General features: G+C 35.2%; 1 protein-coding gene and 1 long non-coding RNA gene across 2 annotated transcripts; one reads left to right on the forward strand and one right to left on the reverse strand.

The window, feature by feature from the left end:
• Positions 1-5,535: 5,535 nt before the first annotated feature.
• LOC134794001 (uncharacterized) lies at positions 5,536-7,704 on the forward strand. The gene is made up of 4 exons (XM_063765709.1): positions 5,536-5,690; positions 5,968-6,101; positions 6,386-6,535; positions 7,372-7,704. The coding sequence occupies exons 1-4, from the start codon at positions 5,561-5,563 to the stop codon at positions 7,471-7,473; spliced, it is 516 nt and encodes a 171-aa protein (XP_063621779.1). The 5' UTR covers positions 5,536-5,560; the 3' UTR covers positions 7,474-7,704.
• Positions 7,705-11,383: 3,679 nt separating this feature from the next.
• LOC134793573 (uncharacterized) lies at positions 11,384-15,017 on the reverse strand. Its single transcript, XR_010144564.1, has 3 exons — positions 14,817-15,017; positions 13,947-14,102; positions 11,384-12,104 (listed from the first exon to the last, which is right to left on the reverse strand). It is a non-coding gene; the product is annotated as an uncharacterized LOC134793573 (long non-coding RNA).
• Positions 15,018-15,225: the final 208 nt, after the last annotated feature.

The raw sequence follows: 15,225 nt of genomic DNA on the forward strand, positions 1-15,225 counted from the left end.
GACACAAAAGCGAAGTCTGCCAGTATTTTTTTTGCCGGAAGTGCTTGGCAGACGCTCTCAAAGGTGACCATCGGGAGTATCCGGACCCCTAAATTAACCCATCTGATACCACCATGAAACCAATTCCAGTCGGTAGGTATGAACTCTCATTTCAGGAATATATAAGTCTACCAAGGCTTTTCTTGCCGAAACACCTTGGCAGACGAGATTATGTTAGAGAGGTGTACATCAGTTACCCTACATTAGCCCATCTGATACCACCATGAAACCAATTCCAGTCGGTAGGTATGAACCTCCATTTCAGGAATATATAAGTCTGCCAAAGCTTTCCCTGCCGAAACACCTTGGCAGACGAGATTATAAGCAAGATGACCATCGGTTACCGTACACTAACCCTTCTGATACCACGATTCGGACTTAGCATAACTTTTATGGGAAACCATTGTGCATTTCATTGTGGTATCAAGTCTGGAATTGGTTTCATGGTGGTGTCAGATGGGTTAATGTAGGGTAACTGATGTACACCTTGCTAACATAATCTCTTCTGCCAAGGTGTTTCGGCAGGAAAAGCCTTGGCAGACATATATTCCTGAAATGAGGGTTCATATTACCTACCGACTGGAATTGGTTTCATGGTGGTATCAGATGGGTTAGTGTACGGTAACCGATGGTCATCTTGCTTATAATCTCGTCTGCCAAGGTGTTTCGGCAGGAAAACCCTTGGCAGACATATATTCCTAAAATGGGGGTTCATACCTACCGACTGGAATTGGTTTCATGGTGGTATCAGATGGGTTAGTGTAGGGTAACCGATGGTGATCTTGCTTACATAATCTCGTCTGCCAAGGTGTTTCGGCAGGAAAAGCCTTGGCAGACTTATGTATTCCTGACATGAGGGTTCATACCTACCGACTGGAATTGGTTTCGTGGTGGTATCAGATGGGTTAATTTAGGGGTCCCGATTGTCACCTTTGAGAGCGTCTGCCAAGCACTCCCGGCAAAAAAAATACTGGCAGACTTCGATTTTCTGTCTCTACATGTAAATTTCTAAGTGCATAAGTAGTATACTTAACTATTATTTCGGTATCAGACGGGTTAAATCAGCCCCCTTTTTTCGCACCGGAAGTGGCCTTCTTTTTCGTACTTTCGGCAAGTTCCGCCGTGGCAGACTATCGAATTCGGACTTAGCATCACTTTTATGGGAAACCATTGTGCATTTCATCGTGGTATCAAGTCGGTTAGAAATTTTGCGGCCAGCTCTTCTACTATAATCATCGCAACCGCTTTGTACTTGCGTAATTTTTCCCGTGAGGTATTTAAATATTACTTCTTACCTACTTTAGTTTTTCCCTCTTATTGCCGTATATGGGCTAAAACTGTGCGTACATAACTTACGGAAACTATATTGAATAAATAAAATATTGTGGATAAGTGTAAATGTCCAGGATAAGCGGTCGTCATTTTGTGCCGTGGCCGGCTCGAGTCAAGATGTTTCGTACTCGGACACTTATTTTTGCTGTCGTTAGCATAGCTGGGACAGATACATTCGGTAAGTAGTTTTTTTTTATATCGATAAAACTCGCCCGTTATTAGTAAAGTACCTATGAGTAAATTACGTCCAAATAATTTTTAGGGTTCCGTACCCAAAGGGTAAAAACGGGACCCTATTACTAAGACTCCACTGTCCGTCTGTCTGTCTGTATCTCATGAACCGTGATAGCTAATAGACAGTTGAAATATACACAGATTATATATGTACCTAATTCTAGCTGTTGCCGCTTTAGTAAATATTTATTTTATTCTGTTTTAGTATAACAAATTATACTATAAAATAAATATTTAAATGGGGCTCCCATACAACGTCATTTATTGCCGTTTTTGCGTAATGGTACGGAAACCCTTCATGCGCGAGTCCGACTCGCAGTTGGCCTGTTTTTAATGACATTAAAAAAAAGGGCAAACAAAGGTTATTGATGGTCAGTTGAATAAAAGGTTTTAGATTTTATTTATAACAAACTGGCGTTTTTTTTTTCAATTATAAAAAATATGTCCTTTTCATACAATCATGATCTATTAGTTTCTAAGTAGGACACATTTTCTTATTGCTAGTTAGATCGATACAGCAAACCACATTTATAAAGTGGCTAACGACTCAGATCATGAAAATTAGTGAAAAATAACAACAAAAAGAAATTGTACAAATGTGGTAATAATAAATTAAATTTGCAGAATTTATTTTCAAAAAGTGATTTCGGTGCAAACAGATTTCCTTTTATGCACATATTTAAGTCACATTTTCAATTAATTAAAGATTGAGCATTTCTTCTCATAAAAAGTGACTCCAGTGCAAACAGGTTTCCATTTCTATACAATCAGGTGCACAGATAACTGACATGATTTGTTCTGTACAGCATTGGCCGAATCCGTGGGAGCCATAACCACGAACCCCACATTACCCACCATATCAGCCATACCAACCACAGAAACGACACCTGTTTCGTAAGTATCAATCACATTCACTTTTTACTTATATATAAGCAAGGCTTTTTACTTTAGGCAAGTCTAAATGACTATTAGGTTACTGCCTAAATGTTACTAAATAAACTCGAGTTGTTCAGTTTAAACTATGAAAACCAAACAATTATTTTTTGTTTTTTTTTTGTTTTTGAATACTATTTAGCCCAGTAAGTACCTAGTTTTATAGATAGAGGAAAGAGAAAAAAGGGAAATGGTATTTTTTTATATCACACGATATAATTAAATTAGCAAAACAAAACAAGCAAAACTTTTTATTTTATTTTCTAATTTACCCAAATGGCTGCCATATAGTACTACATAAGAACAATGAAAATTTTACTCTATCTATGAAACTTTCCGTAATTGCTCTATTTGTGACGTCTCATGGATAAAGGTACCTTATGGCGGTTGGCGCTTACGCTATTATTAACGCCGCTCCTATATTATTGCGGCGCTATACAACGTAAGCGCCAGCCGTCATAAGGTGGAACGTCACATTTGGTCTTAAAAATTCGAACGCTCTTTATAAGTTATAAGTACAGGGGGCCGATTTTTGAAATTCGACCGCTCGATTTCGTGCATTTTATTCAATAATATCTCCGCTACTAGGCATTTAAATTCTACTAATAGAATTGAAAACGAGTGGTCAATACCACTCGATTCCAAATTTCTATCGCTCGTATTTCAAAAATTAGCATTTCGTCGTTTTCCACCGATTTTCGAGTGACGAAATCGAGCGATCGAATTTCAAAAATCGCCCCCCAGAGCAAGTTTCGTTGCTCGGTACCTTTAATTGAATGGTGTTAGTTTAATTTCTTTGAATAACATCATATGCAAAATTAATTTTATTATATAAAATATTAAATTATGTCGATTAAAATGAGGAAACAAGTACCTATATGCCTCATTGCTTCCGAAGCGTATCTACGAGGAAGGAAAAAAATTGACGGCCAGCTCAGTTAACTACTTAACTACGTAGGTACTTATTGATTATTTAAAATGGAATCATTTAAGGTCAGGTGGGGTAAGAGAAACATACTTTACTTGTTGTTACTTATAAAACGATTTTACTCAGTTCTAAAGCATATTTTCGTTTTTTAATTAAGTGTTTCATAATGGTATAATATTAAGCTTAACGTACCCTTTCATCTAAATTTCCACATGCACTGTATAAAGCTGAAATTACCAAGTAAACCACATAGACCCAATTAGTTTCTCTTTCCCTTGTTTTGGGGTAAGAGAAACTGTTTTTATTACTTACCAATCTTTAGCGATAGCAGAATATCTCGTGGAACAACATTTTAAGGATAATTATCTTAGTCCAAAATATTACTTACTGCATTGATATAGGATCTAGTTTCCCTACCAGAGGTGACATTACCAAAATGGGGCAAGTGAAACATATAAGTCACAATCAGTCGTTTACAACAGTTGGTAGTGTTTTTTATAAATAAATAGTTGAAGTCCTTATTTAGAAATATATTACGAGAAATAACGATTGATTTTGCAAATCAGGGTAAAGATAAATAATTAACGCAATTATTTTTGTGAAAATACACCTGTATTACGTTTTTATCATTCGGTTATTATAGTAAGTACTTACGTAGTTACTTTAATCGTCATCTTACGGAGAGTAATTGGTATGCAACATGTAATTTTTTTCAAACATTCTGAATTCATACTTGCATACTTAGTGGGAAATAAGTTTTATTTTAAATACTTTATAGGTTTTATGTCGATAACAAATACTAATATCAAAATAACGGTACATTATTGAATGTTATATGTATCAAAAGACATTTTGAAAATTATTTGTCCCCGACGACCAATATTTTTCTTCTGGATAAGATGCACGATCTGTCTTTCTTTTATAGTTTCGTACCATGGTTGGTTATTCTGTAAAAATGATTTCTTTTTATTAAAAACAAATGTATTGTTGTATTATTATCAATGAGTAGCGTTTTCCACTACCTACCAGAGATAAATGGGAATATGGATACGCTACTAATTAAACTGCTTTTTTTTTAAGTTACTGGTTGCTGTTTTGTAATTCAGCTAATGTCATGGTTATGTTACAGATCGACGTTATTTTAACCTCATTTAAAGAAACCCGGGTGCTGGTGACACACTGTATATTTTAAACCTAATTATAAAAATAAAACGATAATTAATATTATGCAAAGAGACGTTTTCCTAAAACATCTGCTAAAAATATCCTGGGACTTCATGGCACATCTAAAAATATCCATAAGCTCAAAACTATTGAATCTCTTTAAATTAATGTTGCTACCATTATAATTTCTAAATTATTACGATTTGATTATAACAGATTTAAAATTTATTATAATTTTTTACATGCAATGAAAATGTTTGTTACATCTGATACAGGGAAAGTGGGACATATGTTTCTCTTGACCCGGTATTACTAGACCCACTTCCCCTACTTGATATATCATAGGTTATATTTTTTCCACTATCAATAAAACTACAAATCAACGGTATTTCAATAAAATAACGCCAAGGAAACGGAACACTAACTATAACCTTGCACTTACCTTTAAAATCAGCTCCTAAGCACTTTTATTTATTATATTTACAGCAGCAGGAATATTTGTTCGACAACTCGATGTTAGACGGGCAGCTGACTGATTTTTTTGGCATACCCTCCTTTCTCACATATGTGATCTACCCTCATATTTTTCAGAAAAAATGTATCCAGCCTATAAGTACTATCTTACCGACTGGGTAACATCACGCTACAATGTTTAGTTTTTGATTTCTGACGTATAGGTTCACTTATCCCGTAGACCCAGTTACCCCACCTGACCTTACAGAGAAATCATTATCTATCCGCAAAATATATACCTATTACAGAGTGGTATTTTCTAATACCATCTGAGGAAAAGTACTCTAAATAATGGACCTACCCTTCCCTCACCCAGGAACCGTCACGAACCGTCTAAACCTTTAAAAAAAAAGAACAGTCTGTACTTTTATGGTATTTTTTTTCAGATCTTGCCAAAAACTCGACCTTTTCTATGGAATGTATGATCTAGATTCTCGTGGTTTTGTAGAAACTTTAAAATTATGTAACGAAGAACCCAATAACGCGAACACGACCCAAGGGACTTCTGTGTTGCTGAAAGTGTACAACGACATAAAGGGAGAACAATGTAAGTATTGCGGTCCAATGTATTTGTCCAATGCGTATTTTGTCTCACATTTTGCTTAATGAGAGAGTGAGACGCAATGACATTAGACCAAGATATTGGACAGATAGAATACCACCTTAACAAACTATCCTCTGATAGTTCAAAAACATTGAAATGACGGGACGTGCCCCTATAGGCTATAAGCCAGCGGTGTGTCCCAAGTTGAATGTAAGAACTTCGCTCGCTCGTTCGATAATTAACAATAAGTATACAATATTATTTTTATAATGTCTTTCAGGCACCTTTGAGGATGGAATGGACAAAAAGTTAATCGAATGCGTCAACAAGGAACTCGGATTTAAACCACCGCTAACAGCTGAAGAAGCGAAAAATCATTTTGGACGAAATGGCACACGCGCTTTACGCTTTGAGGTATCTACCTACATATTTTCAACATAATCTCAAAATATTATTTTGACAATCGATAGTAATCGCCATCCGAAAGTTAAATAATGTAAATAATATACATACTTAGGTACATGATCATGTGACTTTTCCACTGATTCGAATAATTAACAAGCCATATATTTCAGGATCACTAATAACTCTATTAGGTACTGACAAAATGAATTACTAACTTATTAGATTTAAATTTTTGTTTTAAATTTTTGTAATCTGCAACGAAATAAAAGGCTTTTTATTTATTTATATTTCAGGATCAAGAATGTAAAAATTCAGAAAACTTACGAAAATGTGTGGTAAAAACATTTGCAGAAAAGCATGTGGCACCTGAGCTCTTAAAATGTAAGGAGAGCATCATCCGCGGATTTAACATAACAAAAAATATATGCCAACAAAAGGCTAAAGTAAGTATTTATTTGTGTTTATCTTCCCTTAGTAAAATCAATGTTTCTTCCTTGAATAGAATCACTTCATGCACGCTGAACGAGGATATTAGGTAAATGAAGTGATTCTACTGGTTTCTAACAAACACATCCCTCACTTCGCATCCTCACAGACTTGAAAAAATGCGAAGGCTTTCAATTTCAATGTTATTTTTAAATGTGGTTTTAAAAGTAGACTTTCATTTCGAAATGTTGTTTCACTGCGTCCAATTGGGACGTCGCTATAATACGCGCATAGCGTTGTCTGGCTCACACTTCGGAGTAGGGTTGCCAACCGTACTATATTATATAGTAATGTACTATATTTTGGCTCTCTGTACTATATACTTTTGGAAAAATATATAGTACGCTAAAATACTATATTTCCGATTAAACGTATATTACACTCATGTTTAGTATTTTATCTAAAAGTACTATATTTTTTTGAAGTGTACTATATTTTTGATGCCTTATTCTGGAAAATACTATATTCCACCAAAAAAAAGTAGGCAACCCTACTTCGGAGCGACATGCGAATCGAACGCAGTGTGCCATGCCCCTTAATTCTACTGTGACGTGACCAGATAGTTTACACCACAAACTACTAAGAAGATACTACGTGTTTACACCAAGGCGTTTCGGAAAACTAGTATTAACTAGGGAAAACGCGTTTCACCCAGAAACGTTTAAACGTTAACATATAAAAGTACCTAACGAAAGTTTAATTATAATCTAATAGGTTTATTTTTTAAATGTCAGTGTCGTTTTCAAAAAGTAAATATCGATAAATTGAACAAATAATATGTGTATTTTTCTAGGTCCCTGACGCTGGAGGCAGTGGCATGAAGTCTTTACCTTCAGACATATTCATTTTGGGCACTGCAGTAATGCTGATTAAACTAACACTTTCAATAATTTAATAACAATAAACTGTGAACAGATTCTTTAGTTAACGCTAAAAAATTGTAGGTACGTAACATGGTCTAATAAAACATGGTCTTCTATTCCCAGAGTGACACAGGCCTACGTCACAATAACATGGCCGCTATATATAGCGCTATCGCATATTATCATATAGCGCTGTCGCATGATGACGTAGGCTTGTGTCAGTTAGGTGACCTAGAAAAGACGGGAATAGAGTACCAGTAAGATCCTTAGCAATGCGTAGGTAAGGTAATTAAATACTTAAGTACTGTGTGTGTAAAGTGAAAAGAAAACTTATTTCTTGAATTAAATAATCTTAATTGTACTTAATGAAACAGAACAACATACATAACATTTTTATTTTTGTTTTGTTTGGTCCGTTTTATGTACCTAAACCTGTTTATGTGCAATAAAGTGACATACATACATACAACTAATAAAGATTTCTTGTTGGTAGAAAGTAGCTATCTTATTAAGCTATAGTACATTACGATACAAGTGCGAAAAGTAGGAAATTTGCAAGGGGTTGTGCACAAATCACGCGAGGTGTTTTCGGCTACTTTTTGACCCCCCCTCCCCCTTGGTGATATTTGGTGAGGTTTTTGGTTACCCCCCTCCCCCCACACAACCTCACGTGTATTTTTTATATTTTTTTTCATTCGACCCAATTTTAAGATAAATAGCTAGTATTGTACCTATATAGAAAACCTTGTTTATTTTTCTATTTTCGTTAAATAGACTCGCTATTGAAGTGCAGAGTGAAGATTTATGTTTAACGAAACCGAGAAAAAGTATCTACCTACTCATGTGGTAGGTTTTTTTCTTAGTTTCGTTCACTGTAGAAAAATACACGTGAGGTTTCCTTATACCCCCCTCCCCCAACGTGATCTATCGTGATTTTTTCGTGACCCCCCTCCCCCTATCGAACCTCGCGTGATTTGTGCACAAGCCCCAATGAGTGGCGCTAAATTGAAACATGACAGAAGGGAGTGTTTTAAATCGACACGAGTTGCGAACTACCTTTTCGCACGTTTACAACGTTTTTCAGTACATACGAGTATGACCCTTTCAGTTTTCGACATATGCACGTAATGTGCCAATTACCGCACTAGGGCGGTAAATTAGCACCATATATGTATTGTAAAGAAATATTACATAGCTTAAACTAATAACGCATAGACAGATAGTCCCCATACGGCTAACCTGCCAAAAGTGAAGCCGAAACACGATCGATGTGTGCGTGGAACGCTCGTGTTTTACGCTCAGCAAACACACACATATATACAAAATATGTTGCCAGTATTCATTTACTTCTCTCAAAGTAGAGGAATTTTAACAACATCCACACTTGGTTATTAATAATTTGGAAGTGTGTAGATTCGATTTTGTAGCAAAAGCTTTTTGTTTATTTTGGGATTTGTTGCATTTCTGTACTTTGTGAAATAAGGATTAAATAAATAGCTGATAAGTTTTTACTATTTTTATTTATTTAAGAAATGTGCATAAAATAATAAGAATAAATTTAAATAGGACAGAGCATATTCGACTGTGTTTAGTCAGTTTCCAATGTTTCCATATTGCGTCATTCCGATCAGTCAGAAAACTGAAACGAACATGACACAAAATAAAAATAAGAAAAAAGTAAATACTTACCTAAATAATTAACTTAATTATAATTTTCTATAATTATACAATGAATTTAATTGAGCGTATTTATTTTAGAATGTAGACGTCATGTCCCATTCGGAGGAAAAAATATTCACTACACTGGCAACATTTAGAAGAAATGGCGGCTGACGAAAATTAGGATTTTTGTATTTACGATTATGTAAAAATATCACATTAATCTCGATGCTTACGCGTATAATGTAATATCAGGCGGTTTGTTTTTATTATATGATGTGTTGTGACACCCATTCACTGTACAAACAACCATCTTTCCTGTAGTTTTTGATTTTTAAACGGGAGGTGTACACAAACCGATTTGACTTTGAGTACTGCGAGGGCCGTTCGAATACGATGATACGAGTGTGACGTGACGTCGCACTTGAAATGGCTTCACTGGGGGTGTACGAACTAGGAATCTATGCCTTATAAATCTATGTTACATAGGTGATTTATTAGAAATGAAATTGGCGTCAATCTCCAATTTTAGATTTATGGTGATATTAGTTAGAGTCCTCTAAATTGAAAAAATGCTCCAGAACGAAAATACTGGCGTCACAAATTGGTATTCTTGCGACCGCACCTCATTTTATCGGTAATACTCGTATCGGTCCAATTTAATCAGATTGGCAAAAAATTGACTAATCTGGATACGCCTTCAGATATCAAAGAGCGTGGCGTTTGAGTCCGCACGGCCTGATTTCATCGGACAAGTTAATCAGATTGGCGAAAAGTTCTCCCCGTCAGGATAGGCCTTTAATCAAAGTACATTCCAGTCTGTAGAACCCTTACCGCCCATTCGCACGAGAGCTTTTTCAACGCGCGTTAAAAAAGCGCTTGAATCTGTCCGCACTCTAAATTCGATTTAACGACCAAAGCTTAAAGTCGAAAATCCAACAACGCTTGATAAAAAGCGCCACCGCTGTCGTGTGAATAAATAAAGTCTGGCTACTGATATTTTACCCAAATGTTTGGCGGGAAATTCAAAAAATCTTGGGCTGGTCACACTTTGTGTAGTAGGAATTATAGGAGACTTTTTGGCGGGAAGTCGAAAAAAGCGGGCGATTTAATTTTCCCAGATTTTCACAAATTGATTTCTTTGTATATATTAGCTTAATTTAGGTGTAAATAATAAGTTTGTGTACATAGAACATTGTGTTAATAAAAATGGGTGAAAACACCGGCGGGGGCCAGCCCCCCGGTGATAAAGAACCGAAAGAACGAAAGAAACGAAAGTTGGCGACTCCGGACCTTAACACGAACTATAAAATGTTTGTTAAGCCTAATTACAAGCGACAATTCCCAGACAATCACAGTGCAGAGTGCGTCGTGTATGTAGAATCGCAGGAAAATGATAAGTTGGGCAATAGGAATCCCATTGCTCTGACTAAACTATTCACGGACAATGTTAGAGGAATAGTCGGCGTGCATCGAGTGAACGCGCATAAAGTAGGCGTCACTTTTAAAAAACCTGCACCGGCCAATAACTTTCTCAAAATGGACAATTTTTTGGGCAAACATAAGTTAAAAGCTTTTGTACCAGCACACCTTACAGAGACGACAGGCGTGTTACGCTACGTGCCTAAGGAGATGAGTAATGAGGAGATTTATAAAAACATTACCTGTGACACGGAGGTGATCTCGGTTAAGAGATTTATGAGAAAAGTGGACGGCAAATTGGTACCCATAGGTACGATTGCTGTTACTTTTGCGGCTACGACTTTACCCCAATATGCATACATGCAAATGTACAGATACCCCATACACATGTATATACCACCACTGCTGCAATGCTATAAATGCTTAAAATTCAACCACTCAGCAAGAGTTTGTCGAGGCGAACAAATGTGTTCAGCTTGTTCCGGACAGCATTCATATAAAGATTGTGAAGTAGAGGAAATCACTTGCATTAATTGCAAAGGCAATCACTTGGCGATCTCCAGAGATTGCCCTGTGAAACAAAGGAAAATGGAAGAAAAGAAAGCTAAGTATGAAAACCTCGGCCGAAGTTTTGCCACTGTGGTGAGTAGTACTGCACCATCAGCCCCTGTACCTACTACTAATCCAAAAGTATTTCCAACCATAACCAAACCAAATAATACTGTAGGCGTAAGCCAAACTTCCCTGAATATTGAGCAACTACTGAATGACGACACCATCATTAATGCATTAATCAAATCTTTGGTTATGCTTGGGAATGACAGAAGTGATACTCCAATTAATAATACAAGAATAAAAGAAATACTCAAAGCAAATTTATTAAATTAAATCATGGACACTTTTTTACATCTAGCACAGTTTAACATTCAAAGTTTGTTACATAAGAAAGCCCTATTAAATACATTTCTTGCAGAGCAACAGATAGACATTTGTTTATTAAATGAAACATGGCTCAAAAGTACAAGCACAATTCCTAACTTTGCCCCATACAACTTTATACATAAAATTTCAAAAAATGCCAAAAATGGAGTAGGTATACTTATTAAACAAAACTTACAATATAGTATCATAAACACAACTTTTTATGAATCCATTCAGAATATCTGTGTAGCTATAGAAACATCAGTCGGTAAATTATACATTCTTTGTGTTTATTGTCCACCCAATGGTAGCAGGTTTGATGTTCGTAAAATGAAAAAGGTGTTACTTGAAACCCCCAAGCCATGTCTAATCATGGGTGATTTTAACGCTCATCACATATTATTTGGCTGTCAATCAAATAACAGTAGAGGCAATAGTTTATACAATATTATTGATGAATTTGACTTGTGTATTTTAAATGATGGTAGTCCGACAACAGTGCAATATCCAAATAGGAATCCATCTGCAATTGATATAACTCTTGTCAGTCCCACGATAGCTCCTCTTTGTGAATGGCGAGTTCATGATGATCCAATGGGCAGTTACCACTATCCAACTCTGGTTGATGTAAATGTGAAGCCATCCATATATGAAGCCCGACCTGTGGAAGAAAAATATATTTATAATAGAGCAGACTGGTCCAAATATTATAATTTATCAGAAACCTGTTTTTCTCATTTAGACATTGATGATAATACAGAACCTCTTAATTTGTATAATAATTTTGTAAATATTTTATATGACATTCGTTCAGAAACAGTTCCAAAACTAGAGTCTAAACAATCCATGAAAGTTGTTAGGAAACCTGTTCCCTGGTGGAACCAAACATGCCTTGAGGCTGTAAAAAAATCTAAAGATGCTTTAAGTCAGTATAGAATATCACCCAGCATTGCTAATTTTATTAACTACAAAAAGGTTGATGCTCAGAAAAAAAGAACATTAAAAGAGGAACGCGTGAGGTCTTGGCATGAGTTATGCAGTAGTTTTAATAGAATGACACCGGTTTCTAGAATATGGGGATACATGAAAAAGTTTAAAAGAATTGGCTCTTCTCACAATAGATATTTAAATGATGAATGGGTGCCAAGTTTTTTAGATAAATTATCAGACTCATCTCCATTAAATAAAAATAATTTAAATAACATCATTAATCAGTCAGATGAAACTCCAAGTAACACTTTTCTAAATAGACCATTTACACTTAATGAACTGTTTATATCACTCAAAAGTAGAAAAGACACAACACCAGGGTTAGACAATATACCATATATGTTAATTAAAAAGATGCATCCTAATGCTATAGAAATACTTTTGCATATTTATAATAAATTATGGGATTGTTTAGTCATTCCAGAATCATGGAAAACACAATGTGTCATTCCCATCTTAAAGCCAAATAAACCAGTTAATAGTCCTTCATCATACAGACCAATTTCATTGTCATCATGTTTAGGCAAACTTTTTGAAAATATGTTAAAGTTACGTTTAGATTACTACGCAGAAACTCAAGGAAAGCTACCAGATGTTCAGTTTGGATTCAGAAAAGGCAAAAGCTGCACTGAAAGTTTTGTTTCATTTATTAGTGACCTCAAAAAGGCTAAACTTAGTCATACAAATGTTATATGTGTTTTTCTAGATGTAAAAGGTGCCTTTGATAATGTTAATATTGAAAGTTTAATTTATGTATTACATCAATTAGATCTCCCTGCTAAAATTTTAAACTGGATTTTTGGTTTTTTACACAATAGGACAGTATATGTAAAATTCAACAATAAGCTGTATGGCCCCACAACAGCTAACAAAGGAACAATGCAAGGTGCAACCTTATCACCCTTATTATACAACCTGTACACATCTCAAATCCTTAGCTTTGTAAATACATCCAGAGTTAAAATATTGCAATTTGCTGATGACTTGCTTTTATACAGTGAAAATCAAAATCTAAATATGGCTGTTGAGAATATGAACACTGCTTTAACTCAATTACAAAGATACTACAGCAACATTTTGAAATTAGAAGTTAGTCCTGATAAAAGTAAAGTCTTAGTAATTAGTAGAGACCCATATGCACAGTCCATTGTAAATATTAGTTATAATAATAATGTAATTCCTATTGTCAATCATCACAAATTTCTAGGTGTTGTTATAGATGATAAACTGAAATTTGATAAACATATAGACTATATAAGTCAAAACGCTATGAAAAGCATAAATGTAATGAGAAGCTTAGCAGGAACATTCTGGGGTTCCGACCCAAAAACATTAAACATGCTTTACAAGAGTATAGTCAGAAGCCATTTTGACTATAGTTCCCTAGCGTACATGAATGCAAGTAGCACAATTTTAAGAAAGCTGTATGTGTTACAGAACATTGGTTTGAGAGTTATAAGTGGAGCCATGCGCACCACTCCCATTCATTCAATGGAAATTGAAAATTGTATACCTCCATTGTCCTTGCGTCGTTTACAGCTAGCTGAGAGATTTTGTTTAAAGGAGTTGTCTTGTGAGAATCATGTTGTCTTGGATAAAGTGCTACACCCTGTAGAAATTGCGCAGCCAGCTAACATCTCAGCGAATACTCTGATTACAGGTTCTTTGCCTGAAATATCCGTAATAATGATGAACACCAAAAATGTGACAAAAAATATGTACATCAATAACCAGTGGCCAATTTATAAGTACTCATATAATACTATACTAAGTTATTTTGATGTTAAATCTCACTTAGACTTGATTAAAAACAAATTCGACTTTCTTGAATTTTTAAATGATAAACATAACTTCTATATTATGTATACTGATGGCTCCAAAAATGAACATGTTAAAGCTGCATATTATGACCCACAAATGAAAGTAACAAAATGTATCAAAATCAATAGTAATTGTAGTATATTCACAGCTGAAGCTTGGGCAATACTAGAAGCTTTAACATATGTAAATAGTAATGTAAATAATGTAAATATTCTAATTGTAAGTGACTCTAAGAGTGTTTTAGCTGCCTTATGTAATAGTTCGTTAGAATATAAGCAAAATTATATAATATGTCAGATTAAGGATATGCTATGTAAGTTACAGAAAAATGTAGAATTTTTGTGGGTGCCCTCCCACAGTGGCATAACAGGAAACGAGGTGGTGGATCAGGCGACTCGTCGGGACCACGACCTGGACCTCACAGAATCTTTTCAAGTACCATTTACCGACTATTACCATTACTTCAAAATTATTACTAAGGGAATGTGGAAAGAATATTGGAGACATAACACAGAAGTACTGGATAAAGGAAGATGGTACGCAGATATACAAAAAGACTTACCAACAACACCGTGGTATTATCGCTTTAAATATACCAGCAGGAAATTCATAACGTGCATAAACCGTCTGCGATTTGGTCATTGTTTGGTCCCAGCACATCTCAAGAGGAAGAATATTATTACTGATGATAAGTGTACTTATTGTTTTAAAGAAAATGCGGACATAAAACACGTTATATTTGACTGTGTATCGTTTGCCATGCAAAGGCAAAGAGCATATAATCACTACGTTCTAAGAGGCGGAACTCCATAGTACGTTTTTGTCAAACGGTTCGTTTTGACAGGACTTGACTGATGTATGACTGATGAGCATCTATTCATACCAACATAAGGAAAATTGTTTATAGCACAGATAAAGAAATATATTATCTATATATTTATCTATGGTTTATAGAAAGCAGTGCTGTAAAA

The sequence above is a fragment of the Cydia splendana genome, chromosome 9 (genome assembly GCF_910591565.1).
Source record: "Cydia splendana chromosome 9, ilCydSple1.2, whole genome shotgun sequence".
Taxonomy (NCBI): domain Eukaryota; kingdom Metazoa; phylum Arthropoda; class Insecta; order Lepidoptera; family Tortricidae; genus Cydia; species Cydia splendana.

Excerpts from the sequence above, each read along its gene's own strand:
- LOC134794001 (XM_063765709.1), top strand. The coding sequence starts at position 5,561 with ATGTATGATCTAGATTCTCGTGGTTTTGTAGAAACTTTAAAATTATGT. Across the intron at positions 6,102-6,385 it reads CACGCGCTTTACGCTTTGAG|GATCAAGAATGTAAAAATTC; the intron begins GTATCTACCTAC and ends TTTATATTTCAG. Across the intron at positions 6,536-7,371 it reads TATGCCAACAAAAGGCTAAA|GTCCCTGACGCTGGAGGCAG; the intron begins GTAAGTATTTAT and ends GTATTTTTCTAG.